Source organism: Lineus longissimus, chromosome 11 (assembly GCF_910592395.1).
Source record: "Lineus longissimus chromosome 11, tnLinLong1.2, whole genome shotgun sequence".
NCBI lineage: Eukaryota > Metazoa > Nemertea > Pilidiophora > Heteronemertea > Lineidae > Lineus > Lineus longissimus.
This window is the reverse complement of record NC_088318.1, coordinates 10,981,810-10,999,158: the sequence shown is the minus strand read 5'-3', so window position 1 is coordinate 10,999,158 and position 17,349 is coordinate 10,981,810. Positions and strand designations below refer to the sequence as shown.

The window sequence follows — 17,349 nt, the reverse complement described above, 5'->3', positions numbered from 1 at the left end:
CAGTCGGGTTATATTTCGTTCTAGTGCTCTGTGTATTGCTTGATTCTTTAATAATCGTGTGAGGAGACGTCACTGGAAGCTATTTTCGTACGGAAAATCAGCATATGTTAAGTCCAACCCCCCCCCCCCCCCTCCCTCTCAGAACGCTTTGTGCGGACCTTTTGAATAAAAAAAAACCGCGAGAGTATGGATGTGACAACAAGAATAAACCACTAGAAAAAGCAATGAAAATTGAAATGGAAATGATGAAATAGAAATGGTTGTGATCCATTGCTATAGGACGATTTGGTTAAAATTAGAGACTGGTCGACAATCCCGCGGTTTTCTTTTTACAAAGAAAATGTCAATACGTTTTGTACTCACGTTCAAATTCAAGAGGAAATTTTTTGTTCGATAAATGTTTTGCTATTCTTTATCGGCTGGTTGACAAATCTTGCTGGTTGGCCTATTTTCTGATGTCTATACATGTACATTTTTGTCTTTCTCTATTCAATAGTGTTCCCTGTGAACTTTTTGCACTAAACGGTCGTTGTGCATATTCATCATAGATAAATAGACTTTGTTTTCATTCGCCAGTGTGTTTTGTTACCAGACCAATTATACTTGCAATTGTTTCATCTGGCGGTTGTAATTGGTCTTGATGCGTTTCTCGACCGGCAGTTGACTGACTCGAGACAAGTCAACGAGATACATCCGCCACTCGAATCTGAAATTGAAGGACGTTCAAGTTGTAAGAAGTTACGTAAATATAATATGAATTTCAAGGTTTCGGTTCGCAAAAATCTTAAATTTATTGAAAAAAAGACCAATGCTTTTGCCATCAGAGAAATGAAAGATTAACTGTGATAAGAGGGGAATCCTTAGAAAATCTGTCCCCATCGCAAACTACAATCCGTCATGCGCTCATGATCTCAAATATGTCAGTCGTCTAAAGGACTGAACATAATGCTCCGAGATCGCACGTTGGGATTGAGGAAGTAGGCTGAGATGTTGAACAATGTATGCGGTGATACAAAAAAAATGCGAGTCCGGATTCTGATGTGTTTGTTATAATGCGACTTGACTTAAAGAATCTAATTCTAATATGCATTAAATGAAGAATTCCGCACATACCTCACAACCAAAACTATTCCGACAGAACATGCCGCAAGTGCGAAGTTGGCCGCCGTTTTATTTCGACCAAATCAGATTCAACTTTGGCGATGAATAATCATCATCATCGTATCAGGTATCTTATTGCTTCCACATCTTCATCACCGTCTGCCAACATTACCCCTCAAAAATTTGTTCAAAATTGGCGATGACATATCTCAATTCGAAATCGACAGATTTCATGCTATTAGTCGCAGGGACTTTTTCTCGAAATCATGATGATCAGAGTGTCCGACCCAGACGTCAGATATTATCAACTTTTTATCAGATAACTTGAAGTCGAAGTCAAAATAGGCTAATGGTCATCGAAACTGACCATTGCTCCAGGGGTCGACTGGACACTTTGACCAGCGCCCAGGGACCAATTTTGGTGGGTGGCCCTTTGGCAAGAAAGTGTCATGAGGGTTTTATATCCCTGTACATGTATCTGCATGGCTCTACGGTACTCAATAGGGTTCTTTGAAGCTGACGGGTCAAATATATTGCGCATACTTTAACTTTAACTTTAACATTCCCGAGTAAGGCCGAAGCCGAGCTCTCGGGAATGTTCGGTATGTGTATTCGGAAATGCAGGGATGGGATATGATATAATTTCTTTGAAGATATGCGGGTAGTTGCAAGATTAATTTAAACAAATTTCATAGGCAGTGTCATGCAATCCCATATGGTCTAGTGGTTAGGATTTCTGGCTCTCACCCAGGAGGCCCGGGTTCGATTCCCGGTGTGGGAACGCGATATTTTTACATATTGTATAGTATTTAAAATTAATCTCCTCACTGGGAACGCAAAACTTTTTACAAACGATGAGAAAACGCTACAAACACGACACATCGACCACATCAGGCCAGGTCATGATTGAAATCGAGCACTCCAACGGATCCGTATTGCAATCCGGCCGGCGCTGGCGTGTCCGAAAGGGAGCCGTCCTATTGTGAAACCCTGTTAGACCACCCGTGTCAGATCCTGCAAAGTTTGACAAATTAGTCTAAACGCTTTGTCCAGGTCGCTATCAAAATATTTGGAACATTCAGGAAATTCTCATTAGGGTCGCTCACAAATGTAAAACACTTCGTTTTTATCGCGTCAAGAGTGAATTGGAGGCTCCGCCTCAAATTCCACATATTGTGCCGGTGGCCATGTTTGTGACGTAATGACCCCGTGGTCCGACATGCATGCATGCGCACGGCGAACCAGCATGTGAGAAATTAGTGAGAGAGGGTGTTTTATCATTGGGATGAGATGTCCGGGGCGGCGAAAACACCGATTTTTCATGACTCTGCCCAAACAAGCCCTTGGTTCTCTATACAGCCATTTTTTGGTGACATTAAGTTCTAATCCTCTCCTTTTCTCACTACAGCGGTTATATCCAATCCATCCGGTGGTGAAGAATTTGACATGGGTCTCCAAAAGATGACGTCGCGAAAGACAGAAGCCTCGTTGTCGCCATGTTCGTACAGCTGTAGTGTCCCGGATGTTCCAAATATCAGAAATGAACCAAAAATCGGTAAGTTCGATAATACATGTTAATGTTCTTAAAAATGGTACAAACTGATGGGGTTGTACAAGTACAACAGAAAAAATGATGTAAGGGTGGCATCCAATCCATTATAGTGAGGATGAAAATATAGAAGATTTCTCTGTGCGTCCGTGATATTCAATGCCGGGTAGTCGCAATCCGCGTGTAAATGCTGTGGCAGATACGCTACCGAGAAAAAATAACAATAACATTCAGTTGGCCTTCTCAGTCTAATAAATGTTTATTCTTGGTATACACATGAAATTGATATTTTCACGTGGCGCCCCCCCCCCCCCTTCCATTTCTTTGTAATGACGCGCATCGTTGCTACGGCATCAAGCCATCGACCACATAAACACGGCGTTGGCCCCGCCCCTTCCTCCGCCGAGGACAGTGAACGGAGAAACTTTATTGATTTGTGAGGTCTGGCCACATCCCTGGCGATAACATAATTTGTCGAGAGAGCCCTCTGGCAAAGAAAGTTAAAATCATCGTTTGAGCGCAAGCTGTTCTCCAAGTTCTCAGGTCTCAGTTCCGCCTTTGCTTATATTGGGACATAATTCGATATTCAGAGACACAAAAACAGTATATTAGGTCGATAAAATTACATATAATTTCATTGTCAATTGTCAATTGAAATGAGTCCATTGAACCAGCTTCTGTTTTCAGTTCAAAAATCAAGAGTATGCCTAAACCGTGCGCATTTTGGATCATTGTGGCAGCGGTGTAACACCTGTCAGTGTTTCCAATATTTCAGTGTTTCCCTTACTTGTCCCCTAATCGCAGATTAGGCGACTGCTGACCAAACCGCAACTATCTGAGGCCTGATCTTTAGTGTTGGGAAACACTGACACGCAGAAACACGCACATGGGAACCGGCAAACTATCCCAAACAGAGGTATCCAGGCTCGAGATGTTGTAGCGAGCTATATCAATACAAAAGTAACAAACGTGTGCAACGGCCCCAACCAAATAGAAAAAAAATGATTTTATTTGTTGACAACAACCACAAACGCATTAGGAACCGTAGGTAAACATGCGCCAGTCTTATACCACTCGATAAATCGTAATATCATTACTGCCATTGTAAATAATTATAAAAGCATATAAGTCAAATCGAAATCCCAATATTGATAAAATAATGCGTGATAAGTGTTTGTAATCATTCGGAATAAAACGCGAGGTTTTATCCATTTGAGTTATAATCCTCAACAGTTGGCCGTGAAAAAATATGTCCGGCGTGACCCAATGATGTACGTCACGTGAAGTGTGAACGATGATCGTCCGGCCATGTCTTGGCGAATTAATAGATTTTAATTGTCCCTTTTCCAGATTGGAAATGTTACTTTTATTTCGAGTGATACGTTAAAAAAAGTCCATGCCCAGACATTTTCGAAAATCCAGAGTCTGTCGTATCCTCCTCCCAAGGCTCGGTCGATAGTGCCGAGTGTTGGCCTGAGCTTCAGGACGATGCGCAGCGAGATAGAAAATTATGAAGCTTCAGTAATTTTCTTGACCAATGTTAGCTTAGTGTTCGCTTAGACATGGGTTAAATTCGCATCGAGGACACGTATCAGAGATGGATTGAACCAACCTGCCAGCATGTTTTTAGTGCAAAAATAGAAGTTTTAACATCAAAATTAACTTTTTTTAAACATGTATTGACACCCTGGAAACAACACCAAATTTCTATTGTTGTCTCTGTGTCAAAATTGATATACGTAATATCATAAAGGAATACATTTGGAATAGCCTAGTGTCGGACAATTAATATCACCCATGTTTCCCGCTGTTTTTTCCTGATCACAACCTGTCAAACGAACAGCCGGACATTGGGTTTGTGTAAATACATTATTTGTAATCATGCGGTCCTTTGATCTTTCTCATATATATGTTTACACAAATCAGATATATTTAATGCAATTTGAGGGTCAGGAGACATAGAAGAAATTGTCTGAAACATGCACTACCGGTAGTCAAGAGGATACTGTTAAAGGAATAGTGACTTTTATTGGATTACTTAACACCTGATGTTGACCCGTACACATTTCTAAATACGCTAATATATTTATGTGTACTCTTTGCATGAAGCAGTAAATGTGATATAGAGTTGATTATGTATTTAACTTAGTGTTGTGTGGTCAGTCACCGGCATGCTTATTCCCGTGCAGTTCCTTTTCTGGCGGAAACAACCGATTTTATGGTTTCACTTCTGCCGGTTCCCTTGGTTTAAAAATTAACACTAAAAATTATACTGTAATTGCCCATTGTAACTGTGCCAGTTACAAAAGGCAAGTTGCATGTTTATGGCAAGCCAAAGCGGAATTTATTCAAGACTTTAGAATTGCCATTCAAGAAGTTAAATATAAGTTCAAGAAGGAAATATATGTTCAAGACTAAAATATGTTCAACCTTGAATCAAATGTTTTCAACCTTGAATAAAATATGTTCAACCTTGAATAAAATATGTTCAACCTTGAATAAAATATGTCCAACCTTGAACAAAATATATTCAACCTTGAACAAAATATATTCAAGACTCACGTGACCATATTCAAGACGCACGTGACCACAAAATTGATGACGTAGAGCGTAGAATCTGTGGTACTTCTGATGCGTTCTGTTTCACGACATGATTGATTGCCTGTATAGCCTAAACACTCAAACATGGCAAAAGACAACGAGAATCCGATACAGTGGTGTCGGCCTTAAGAATGAAAGGTGAGAGGCATTGCGCATTTTGAACCTATAATTTGCCTGATATGTCTGTGAAACATGTATCGACTCTGACATTCACTCGGCATCCATGTCATGATGTGTAGGATTACAGTACATGTCAGGTGTAGGCGGCTAGGTACGTGTACAACCATGTGTCAAAACCTCGTGCGAACAATTCGAGCTCCGAAACGCAACACAAGTACCATGGGTTCGGGAAAGTCCGGACGCGGGTTCGGGAAAGTCCGTAAAGCATCAAAACATGAGCAACTACGTCATCAATTTTGTGGTCACATGCGTCTTGAATATGGTCACGTGAGTCTTGAATATATTTTGTTCAAGGTTGAATATATTTTGTTCAAGGTTGGACATATTTTATTCAAGGTTGAACATATTTTATTCAAGGTGGAACATATTTTATTCAAGGTTGAAAACATTTGATTCAAGGTTGAACATATTTTAGTCTTGAACATATATTTCCTTCTTGAACTTATATTTAACTTCTTGAATGGTAATTCTAAAGTCTTGAATAAATTCCGCTTTGGCTTGCCATACATGTTGCTAGTGTGAGAAATGCACATTGCGAGTTACTATAGAAGGACGCCGATTTGCGAGTTACATAACTGAGTGCAAGTTGCGAGTTTCGAAATCCGAGATGCGTCGAGTTACAAAATGCAAGTTGTGAACTGCGGTACAAAGCCAAGATGCAAACTCCCTCGCTTATTAGCAAAGAAATACAAGCCCATCGGCGACAGGATTCGCACTACATAATCGCACCCGAGTTCGGCGGGATAAATGTATCACTGTGAATGAGTGGTTTTTTTAATGATTTGACAACATCTTAAAGTCTAACAATCACAGACAGTTTACTAATATTTGTAAATAATGAAAAAATATACAGCTTATCTGATCGATATCCTGATTTAGAACTTGAGGTATGATTACATCAATACATGTAAATGGATGGCTAGTTAATAGTAGGAGTTTTTTTCAGGAGTACTTATCGCTCAAAAACCCCGGATTTTAATTGTCTTCCTCGACCATCAGTCCATCAGTTTAGTTATACACATGATACAGCGTGCAAAAGGCGCATGCGCGTTCACAGATCGTCTGCTAGCTCTGCTGCTACAGAGGTCGCCAAACCACTCAGTCTCAATCAGAAAGTCACCTGATTCGGTTGTTTCCTGGCCGGGACGACATTTCCTGAATCAGCGCCGCCCGGATACAGTTTGCATCCCGATAACGGAAGCGGTATTCAATTTTGCCGTGTCTCTAAGCTCCTTTGCAATAATCACATTAACTACTCTCTTGCTTATCGATTCACCTCAGCCGCTCATTTGCTAAATCATCCTATTTAGAAAACCGAGCTTTATGATGGCGATAACCAATACCCCCGTCCACAGGACTCAATGACATTTCGCCCAATGTCGAAGTGGTATGAGAAGGCGCGTCACAATCCTGGATATGAGGGTCCTTTGACGATTCGGAATCGCATTTGGACTCGTCGCATTCATGTGTGTAATCAAGTTACGCGGTCGCCGCGTACTGAGCAAATGTTCAAAGCGAAAACATCAAAAGCTAGGCGAGGGAGTTTGCGAAAAGTAAATTTGCCTTCTATAAAAGGTGTTCAATTGGCATTTGTTTACAAATGTTTAATATTGTCGAGTCGAAAAAATGTTACTACTATATCAAAAGCAAAAACGCTGCTCCGCAGTTAATCTCACGTCGATATGTTATTGGCAGAAAATCAACAAAGTTCAACCATTTACTCGGTTGACAAAATCAGACTGTAAACTTCATTAGGGCTATTTAAGCCCTCGACAGAAGTCAATCGGCGGAATTTAATTTGAATAACGGGCCGGCGATTGTGCAGCGTGGCATCAGAATCTCAATCGAAGAGCAAAAACTGGCGCAGACGGACGCGAAGCGGCACTAAATTTGATCACCGCTCCGGGAACGCCAAGGGAAGTCGCCTGCTCCGACCGGATATTATCGTCGGCGATATATAGTCGGAAGTAAAGTATTGTCATCAATATTACTCGGGCCCAGGAAGGACCAGACAACTTTCTTCAGGATCCGATTTTTTTCGCGACCGCATCATGGAGAAGGAACTATTAGCAATGCATTGTCTTAAACAGTCGGACTATATTAGAGCAACGTGTTTTGCAGGATTCCAGTCTATGTTTCCTGGTAGGCCGTTTTTATAGTTTAGCACATTATAGTTTTTATTTGGGGTAGTTTGTAGTTAGGAGTTAGGATTTATTGTTGTTGGTCACAGGATAGCTGCGAGAGCCGGAGTCGGTTGTACACCCATTAGCTTAATTATTTACTCGGCTCCTGCCGTAAAATTGGTCAAAACACGAACTGAGCCATAAAAAAGGAAGCTTTGCTGATGTGAATTTACAAAAAGATTGTTGGGATGTAATATTAGTTTCATAAGTTTTATTCTGCGGTAGCTTTATAGTAAATGCAAGTAGCCCTTATCTTTTAAAAAAAACAAACAGATAAAACTATTGTTTTATTATCTGACAGCACAGTTTTTCTAGTCGTTATTATTTTCCTGGTTTTCTCTTGTAGTAACTTCGCGAGCTTCAGACTGGTGATGACATAAAACATTTGGCCATCGTTAACGTCAGAGTCTTTCAAATAAATAATTTGTATTTGAAAGACTCAAATAAAAAATATGGTTTTCAAATGAATTATTTGAGAGACTCTGGTTACGTTCATTTGTGGGTTTCACAGTTTGGTTTTCACCTGTTTTTATAGTGTGTCTTTAAATGGCTCTTGATCATGAACAGTTTATCGTTTGTGTTTTTCTACAACTGTTTCAGCACTGTTGTGATGTCGATCTTGACAACACTGACGTTTTCGTGTTTTCATAACAATGTAGGTCCCTTGCCCTACAGGCCTCTTGGTGATACTGTCGTTCATGAGAACGTGCATGGGTCCCGTGCTTATACTGTCATCGTGACATTTTTTAATTTTGCGAAATTGTTTATGATGTGTTTTAAACAACTGCAGTAGGTGGATCTCATAATGACACACGCTTTGAAAGAAAGGTTTACGAAAAAGTTTAAAAGTTTTCAGCCAACGACAACTACGCAACCCGTAGAGGTTTTTCGGTAGGTTAACGTGATTCTGAAAAACCTCTTTTCTTTCCACTGGAAACATCTATACGGCTGCTTATAATAACAATAATGTAAGGTCATTTTCCTTTCACACTACTTTCATATATTGTTTTTATCACATCCACCGCCTTTACAAATGGGCTGATAACGGACACTTTTAATCTCCCAGCTAATGGGAGTACCGGGGCATAAGCCGCACTTACACCACCTGAAAATGGACCACCAATCTTGGTTCGGGAACCAATGCCGCACCATCGAAAATCCACCAAGCGCTTACACCAGCGCTGCAGCTAGTTATAAAATCCGGCTACAGATGGCGCGCAAACAATAAATTGCATGCGCAGAAAGCGCCATTTCGAAAGCGCCGCCTGGAGCCGAACCATCTAACTAGCTAATTGCCGAACCATTTGCGCTTACACCACGACAAAGCCGAGCTTTTAACAAGCCGGGCGAATTTGGACCATCAAGCTTGGTGGGACAAATTCGCTCGGCAATTTGTATCGGCAATGGATTGCCGAACCAATTTGTCGCGGCAATGTGGTGGTGTAAGTGCAATTGGTCCACCAATATTTCGTGGTGTAAGCGCAGCTATAGATATCAATCTTACTTTTTTCCATTTCCTAACTATAACATAATACTGCAATGAGGAAGTACTTTGAACAAGTATAATCTGGTAGGAAATACATAAGAAGTGGTAACACCATCCCTGGACGTTTACATCGGCATTTTATCATCTCGTAACCGGTGGCTTTCAGTATACTCCGAATTCGGTCATTCGTTTCTCTTTTTTAAGAAGCAAGAATAAAAAATCTTAGACTGTTTATTCTTGTCGTTAGCGACCTCTTATTTCTCTAAAATTACTAAGTCTTGACGTCACAAAGACGTGCCATTTAGTCATGGCGGTAATGGGCAGGCACTTGTATGAAACCAATCAAATCGCGGTTTAGTTGCACGGAAAATAGTTCAGTTTGAAATCAATGCGTGGTTTCACTATACCAGTTGAATGGTAATTTCCGTTTGAAATATAGTTCTTCTTACATTGTGAATTAGGTGTGTTAAAAATGAAGAAAATGTTGAAGTTTCTGTCTTACGTGGTTTTGGGGCTCAAAATAAACCGTCGTGGACAAAAAGCTGATTCGCGGGTTAAAAGCCGTCAAAAATACCCCCCCCCCCCTAACTTCAGACCCCCCCCCCAAACCCTGAAATCATCATGCATAACGTACAGCACAAATTTCTTGTTTCACAGGGTAGGATAGACCAATTTAGCTCTGAATGTGTTGTCTCGGAAAAGAATTTGAGCATGTAGTTTGATGTTTACCAATTCAACTGGAAAACGGCTTAAAACTTTATTACAGGTGCGTGACCTGATGGAAACGTTCGTGGGAAGGATGCAGGACGCGCGGAGAGCGAAAGTGAAAGCTGCTGCGCGGAATCGCCCCGCGCATTATCTCAGTCCGATGTCTTTCAGCAATCACTCTATGAAGTCTGCTCATATAAAGAAATGAATGTAACTCTCTGACCCATGTATTTATTTTTATGTTTTCAGACCCTCTGCACGCGAAAACAGTTTGGTCATCACCCCCTCCGCCAACACATCAGAGTCAAGGTAAATAGCGTTCTCTTTTGTCATGATTTTCTTAACGGACCTCCGGAGTTATTAAAGGCATGACTACCAAGCTGTTGGCTGCCCAGTCACTTTACACACTACACTTACTGTAGTATTTTAGTGTCAAGGGGGTCATATCGATTACAATCATGTATCTTTGATACCATACACAGACGGAACTCCAATAGAGTTATCATTTCAAGAGCATACTATTCTGAAAGTGGATGTCCATCGCAATATGACATAATTTCTTTGAAGAAATGCGGGTAGTTAAAAGAATATTGAAATAATTTTCACAGTTTTCGGCATGCAATCCCATATGGTCTAGTGGTTAGGATTTCTGGCTCTCACCCAGGAGGCCCGGGTGCGAAATTTTTTTCTGCAGGATACTTCTGCCATAGTGTACATCTGACAGCCAATCAGAATTCAAGGCAAGCACGTGTCTTTGTTGACATCATCTTTCCACATGGCGCAATAATGTCAACAATGCCACGTCTTCTGATAATCTTGGAAAGAACAAGTTAGCAAATGGTTAGAGGAGTATATTAGCTAAAATATATTTATTTGCAGTATCTTAACATGTATTTTCATTGTCGAGTGGACTGTATTTATTGGACTTGTCTGTTAAAGGCGCACTGTGCTCGGCAAAATAGCCGAGGTTGAATGTTTATCTGTCAACCGTGTAACTAGTTCTGCTGTATATGCATAGGTGGCGCCACCATTCAATTTATTTTGTTTGCTTGTCAAAATGTGTTTTATACAATGGCCCTTCAACAATGTTCAAACTACCAAAATAGGCCTGATACCTTCAACAGCAGACATCGGATACACTGTCCCTTTAATAATTATCAACATTGGCAACACTGTCAGTGTCACTGCCCCTTAAAATTTCACAAATCGCGAGACATCGGATACACTGTCCCTTTAATAATTATCAACATTGGCAACACTGCAGTGTCACTGCCCCTTAAAATTTCACAAATCAATGCATGCACTGCAATGTAGCGATCAGATCAGCTGATGCCTCTTTTGTACGCATAATATCATCAATTTTACAATGAATCTGCGCAATTCATTCCTAAACACTACGACACAAACCTTGAGTTGAGCATAATTGGGGTCAGACAATGAACTATTGTCACATTCACAGTTGAAGTGGCACTCGGCATGCGACTCAGTATCGTCCATTGTATTTGCATTATCATGCATAAATAAACAGTGTGACGTCAAAGATCGCGCCAATTGTGATTGGCTGTCAGATGTACACTGTGGCAGAAGTATCCTGCAGAAAAAAATTTCGCGGCCCGGGTTCGATTCCCGGTGTGGGAACGCAATATTTTTTACACATATTGTATAGTCAGAGTCAAGGTAAAAGTTATCTTGGTCATAATTTTTCAACGTCGAATCAAGGGAGTTATTAAAGGCATAATTACCGAGCTGTTGGCTGCCATTCATCTTCCACTCCATACTATTAGTTTCCATCATCAAGTTGAATATAAAGTGGGAAAAAATCTAACTCTTACCAAATTACCAGGGTGTTCTGATTTTTATTCAGAGTGAGCCCTCGGTGCAGCTATCTTTTTTGTGCGAATCGATGCATTGAGGACGCGCGGCGCGAAATGCATGGAACAATATCATGACGTCATTGTGATGTCCTCGATTGTCGATTACCCCGATAATACGCATACAACGACACTGGTAATTGATGCGACCATTAGTTGCAATCAAGGTCTACGGTGCTCCGATTTTTGACAAGTCCACCATTGATTTTTTAAGCCTTTTAGCAATTAAATTGTCACAATGTTTGACCGCGTCGCATCAAATACTGCGTGGGGTTGTGAATCTGAAATTTTGATATGATATTCCGGACAGTCGGGCAAGTAAATGGTGAAAAGTAAACTGGTAGTTGACCACGGAAATTTTTTGATAATCGACAAATTGGACAGACGTTGATATTTCCACTCTTTTCAGCCAACTGGCAGAAAAATCTCAAAACTTGCCCCCTATTGCCAAATTAGCAAAATTCAAAATTAATTTTTTTCAACAAATAATTTCTTCATATCTTTAGACTTGCCACACCAAATATCTTTTCAACACCTCTCCAAATATGCACTTGACAGTTAAAAACATACTCGCGTCTAATTGATAGGTCAGTATCATCTCCAACCTATGAATATTCAATGGTGGTCTTGTCTCATGGTGTCATGTTGGTACATTATCCTCCTTGCCAGGTAAATCACACGCCAAAGTTGTCCCTTTAACTACTTAAGGGGTTAACCATCACAAAGCAGCTACATTTATTTCCATCAAGTCATCAACTGATGTTTTCCCGGGATTAGATGATGCCCTGGCAAACGCTGATAGATATTACCCATACTCCCACACGCACACCGGAACTCAGAACCGACAGTGCGTGCTGACGAAAATTTCACGACAAATTAAACACAGCGGCAAATTACGAGAATTATCGCCGCGACAGGAGGAATATGCAGTCATTGTAGTCGGCGGTTAATTTTATGGCCTGCTAGACATCCAAGCATGTGTAAAGTGTGATAAACCCCATGTTTATTTTTAGCACATGCAAACAATACATGAATCTCATCCTCTATCTTGTGGAAATCCCGAGCGGTCCTCGCTTCTCGTGTTTACCCGTCAAGCTATCATGTCTATTCCGCCTGGATCCCGCCGTGGCCTCAGCCAACACCACACGGGACGAAAGTCAATAGGATTTTCTATTTACCGGTGACAAATACTGGTGTAGTGATCCGAAAGATTGACACTGTCCACAGTGGCTCACCATTGTGTGGTGGATGAACAAGATAAACGGATCCTGGACGCACTGGGTCCGTGTCATCTTAAAAATGAAATTAGTATATACATGTATACCATTGGTGAACAGTACCTATATGCTCAGGTGTTACTGGCAAAATTCACGGCAGCGAAATTAGTGAAACAATCGCCCGGGCCGACATTGAGCCGAAAGTACATGTATGGTCCATTTTACAATCAGAAAGTGCTGAACGACTTTCTTCCAATAAATATTAATGTGGCTCTTTTTCTTTTTCTTTTGTCGGTGATCGGTTGAAATTCGGCAAGGTTGAGGCATGGATATCAACACGTCACCAGTTGAAACCACTCCCGCCACGTGGCTTGTTATATGTTTATGTTTATAAATGTATATAATCTCAAAAAATTGGCCATTTGTCGATCGATCTAGTGACACTCTTCAGCTGAATTAATGCGGACGAGCCGGATGATTCATGTCAAATCATATAACATTCAGGGCGTTAGGCATGTTAGATACAGGATAATTCTTTCAGCTCACTCTATTGGTTTACCGGAATGGTTATCAAATTATTTGTCGATTCCCTGGATGATATTTTCATGGCATCGTCACGGCCAGAATGTCATGAAAGGATTCGCGATTCAGTTTTCTTGCTGGGTCGTTTTCAGTGATTCATGAGAGAAGCGAGGCAAATTCATTCCTTTCCTGAAGCAATCACGTGCGCTAAGTTTCACTGAAAGAATCTTCGTGATTGGTTCCGTTCTAGTCACTAACTCGGTGCAGCAGGATTGCGTGCTCTTGATTGGTTGATTGGTCACTATTAACTCGGATGAGGAATCTTGAACGCTTTCGATTGGACAAAAAGTCGCCATGAATAGTGCTGCTCCAGAATTTGGACATCACCACCTTCCCATATCTTTTAGTTTAGAGAATTTTAAGAATTCTTGCAGGAACAATATAAAAAGTACCACAATATTTCCGTCCTAAATGGTGACTATTCTTTTCTCGTTTCAGCTGGTTATTTCCACAGTTGTATGACCCAACAGAACAGAGATATTGTACACCAACACTGGCGAACACAAGGTAAGACATCGATCTGTGTGACATTTCGAATAAAATCGAAGCAACGTGGTTATATAAAAAAGTACTCAGAAGAAAATAACATCACTTTTGGGGGTACATGTAATTTACATTTTGATGTGCAATTTATTTGAGGCCTACATGTAGGTTAATATTGTAAAGGGGGGTCTTAAAAAACCCTCGCCGTCCATGGGACATAATGCAATTTGCTATTGGCTTTAAGGAGGGAAAGGTTGAAAGAAACTATTATAGAAAACCTTTTTTGCTAACTTTTTCTTTCGAGGGTTAACGCAGAACTATTCAAAATGAATAGTCACGATTTAGTTGACTTCTGCCTTAACAAAGTGACCGTGATCACCACGTATTACGGATTTGAAACACGATTTTCAAACAGCGTCCATTGGATTAATGTCGGCGTGAGTCCCATGGCAAGCGCCAACGCCAAACCCGAGGCGAGCCAGGCGAGAATGATTTAATCAGTTTTGCGTTTACACTCGGTAGGATTCCCACGTCTAATTGAAGATTTAAATTGCCAGTGTTTGTTCAAATAAAGCGTTTTACCTTCCTCGATATTTGATTTAAATGTTTGAACAACTTTGAGTTTCGAAGGAGATTTCCTCTAAAGGAAAACAGGGAAGTTGCAGATGGATTTTATATTGACTTCAGTATCCGAGAAAAGATTGCAATATTTCCTCTGCCTTTCCTGTAGTCACCTGATTTAGTATTCGTCTTAAAGGGACAACTTGGGCGACGAGTTTTGGTGCATATTGTTGGAGGATAATACCACTGATCGCCACCATGCGCCGACATACACACACGATAATGTTCATGCGGAGCAGATTAAAGCATAGATTCTTCAAGTACATGCGCTTCCCCTTCTAGTGCGCTGTTTATTTTAAATTTTCACTTAAAAAGATTAACAATCCAGTTTGAAGAAGTTGCGGTCCTGATGGAAGCCATTTTTACGAAAGAAAAAATTACATACACATCATTATAAGCCTATACCTCGCACTATTTGTCCCTTAAATCCTTCAGGAATTGGGGGTCATCTATTTATACATGTAGAAACAATCATGACGTAAAAGCCGAAAATGTTGGCAGTCTGTTTTTACGGCAGCACGCGTGGTCATCAGTAACATCTAAACCAAAAGAACGGATGCGGTTGTAACTTTTTCATCATAAATGGCATCAGTATCAACCAAACACTCCTAAAAATCATTTCTTTTCTTTTGTTATATCTCCAAAAATTCGCATGACCTTTCTGGCTCATTCATAATATCATGAATCAAATTCGTCATTTCCACTAAGCACGAAACTAGATTAACCCGTTAACCAGTGATTTGGTTCGTTGCTCACGTGGTGTCCTCAGGGAAGTGCTTCGAATGGATGTATGCCCCAGCATTTGGTCGGTTTTCACAACAAATAAGTCCATTTAATCGTTTCTTGTAAGCTTCATGTCCATCTGCTACGCCCTAGAGTTAGAATGATCGGAAACTAACATTTACTTCACGGGGAAAGACCACAACACTTTTTTGCGTTGATCCAAAACGTTTTTTTTCGTATTTTGTACCCAAAAATAAAAGAAATTCTCAAGTGTACACCAGTAAAAAACGTCCGCTTCGTGTATAAGGGGCCTATTATCAAAAAGAGAATTTATCATTCTTCTTGACCGCTGGAAAGGATCGATATTGCCGTGTTGCAGACGGAAAATGCCTGCATTTGTTTGCTACGCGGCTTGATACGCATACTTATGTGATGAAGTCCTATTAGGCACTGCCATTTTACTTGTGTACACTCGACGTGGATATCGTCACTTGCGAGCATTGCAACTGATCCATTGAGACCAGGGTTCCTTCTCGTCAGAAACCCCAGAGAAATCAACAGGAAAGCCCCCTTGTTAACCTGCCAATAGAGAAATCGGAAGCAGTCGTGTGAGGTGTTGTCGGAAAGTCATTTTACGCCGTATATCGCGATTCAATAATCATACATGTCGGCCAAATCGGGCAGGTTAATCTGCAAATGCGTGGCATATCAATGGGGATGGAGATGCATTTTTCAATGGGATATCTGTCCAGTTCATTTTAGTGTTGCAAATATGGTATACACCTTACTCGATTGTATTCCAAAAAGGAAAATAATAGAGTTCCCGATTTACGAGTATATATGCAGTTTCTGCTTTCACGAATATCTTTTTAGCGCCGAATTTAGGAATATTGCTGGGTGCGGTCATAACGTTCGCGACAGAAACCCGCCGATCATATCATTGATCTGCGCCATGGGACTCGTCCAATCATCATCACAATGGCAAGCAGACGATATCTCAATGAATTATCTCCTGTCATTGTCAGCGCTCCTTCTGCGGTGAGAGGTCTCCCGCCCCGGGCACTCTCCATGCCTAACGCATCCCCACTTCTCTCACAGCTCATTTGCCAGTCTTTGCAAGCCACCCCGGCTTTTAATTTACCGAGCAAATCGGATTATCGGATATCCTGATGGCAAGGTTTTGTTTGAGCTTCCGAAATTTAAGGTCAAATAGCGTTGATCGTCCTGCGTAATTTTGAAAGTATTCGATTATCTGATCTTGACTGTCGACTATTGACATGAAAGTGGCGCTCAATCATTGGCACATGCCGCCGTGATTGAATCAAGCCTTTAAGGTAATTACCTGCAGGATAGCGGCCGGCAGCAAAAGTCGCCGGAGAAATCACTTAGAACATTTTCTTCGTCGCCGAAGTTACGGGGATGCGATCTGATTTAACGATATTTACCGCGAGTATTTGTCGGTTTTTAATTCGCCGCCGCTGGTAATGAACTTTGTTATTCTGTCGACGACGGGTTGACTGACTGACGACAAATGGCCAGGGATGATGATGGGAAATCGAGAAATGGATGTCAATCGCATGAGGAAGCAGGGACAAATACCTCCTCCCCACAGACGGTACTGAAAAATATTGCCCGCATATCCTTATACCCCCCCCCCCCGAAAAAGGATCGCAATACCCCGTACGTCCGTGCCACTTTTTTCAGGGCCGATGACAGCGCTCCCGGTGGCGAAAAATCGAGTTTCCGGCACTTAAATTTCGGCACCAGACAAATCGACTGTTGCATGACATCAGACTCGTGTCTGACGTCAGCTTTTGCACCTCTGACCAAGGAATGTAACACCCTTTCATCCAAAACATGCAACATGCCTCTTTTTTCAATGAAAAATTATTTGCTATTTTGCTCACCATTTTCCTGTGTTTTTCATTGCAGATCCATATCAGTTGTTTGGGCCTATATCAAGTCGGCTATCGAATTCAGGTAAGGCTACTTTCCAAAACAAAACTCAGGCTTACCTCGCAGCATAACATCTCCACATTTAGTA

At 41.0% G+C, this 17,349-nt stretch overlaps 1 protein-coding gene and 1 non-coding gene across 2 annotated transcripts in view; both read left to right on the top strand.

Moving 5' to 3' along the window:
* Positions 1–17,349, top strand: part of LOC135495887 (Friend leukemia integration 1 transcription factor-like) — a 47,214-nt gene that overhangs the window by 25,745 nt on the left and 4,120 nt on the right. The window contains exons 4-7 of the mRNA XM_064784891.1: positions 2,510–2,656; positions 10,058–10,117; positions 13,917–13,985; positions 17,238–17,285. Coding sequence (XP_064640961.1) covers positions 2,510–2,656; positions 10,058–10,117; positions 13,917–13,985; positions 17,238–17,285 — 324 coding nt within the window. The remainder of the gene's footprint in view (positions 1–2,509; positions 2,657–10,057; positions 10,118–13,916; positions 13,986–17,237; positions 17,286–17,349) is intronic.
* On the top strand, positions 1,811–1,882 carry Trnae-cuc (transfer RNA glutamic acid (anticodon CUC)). Its single transcript has one exon. It is a non-coding gene; the product is annotated as a tRNA-Glu (tRNA).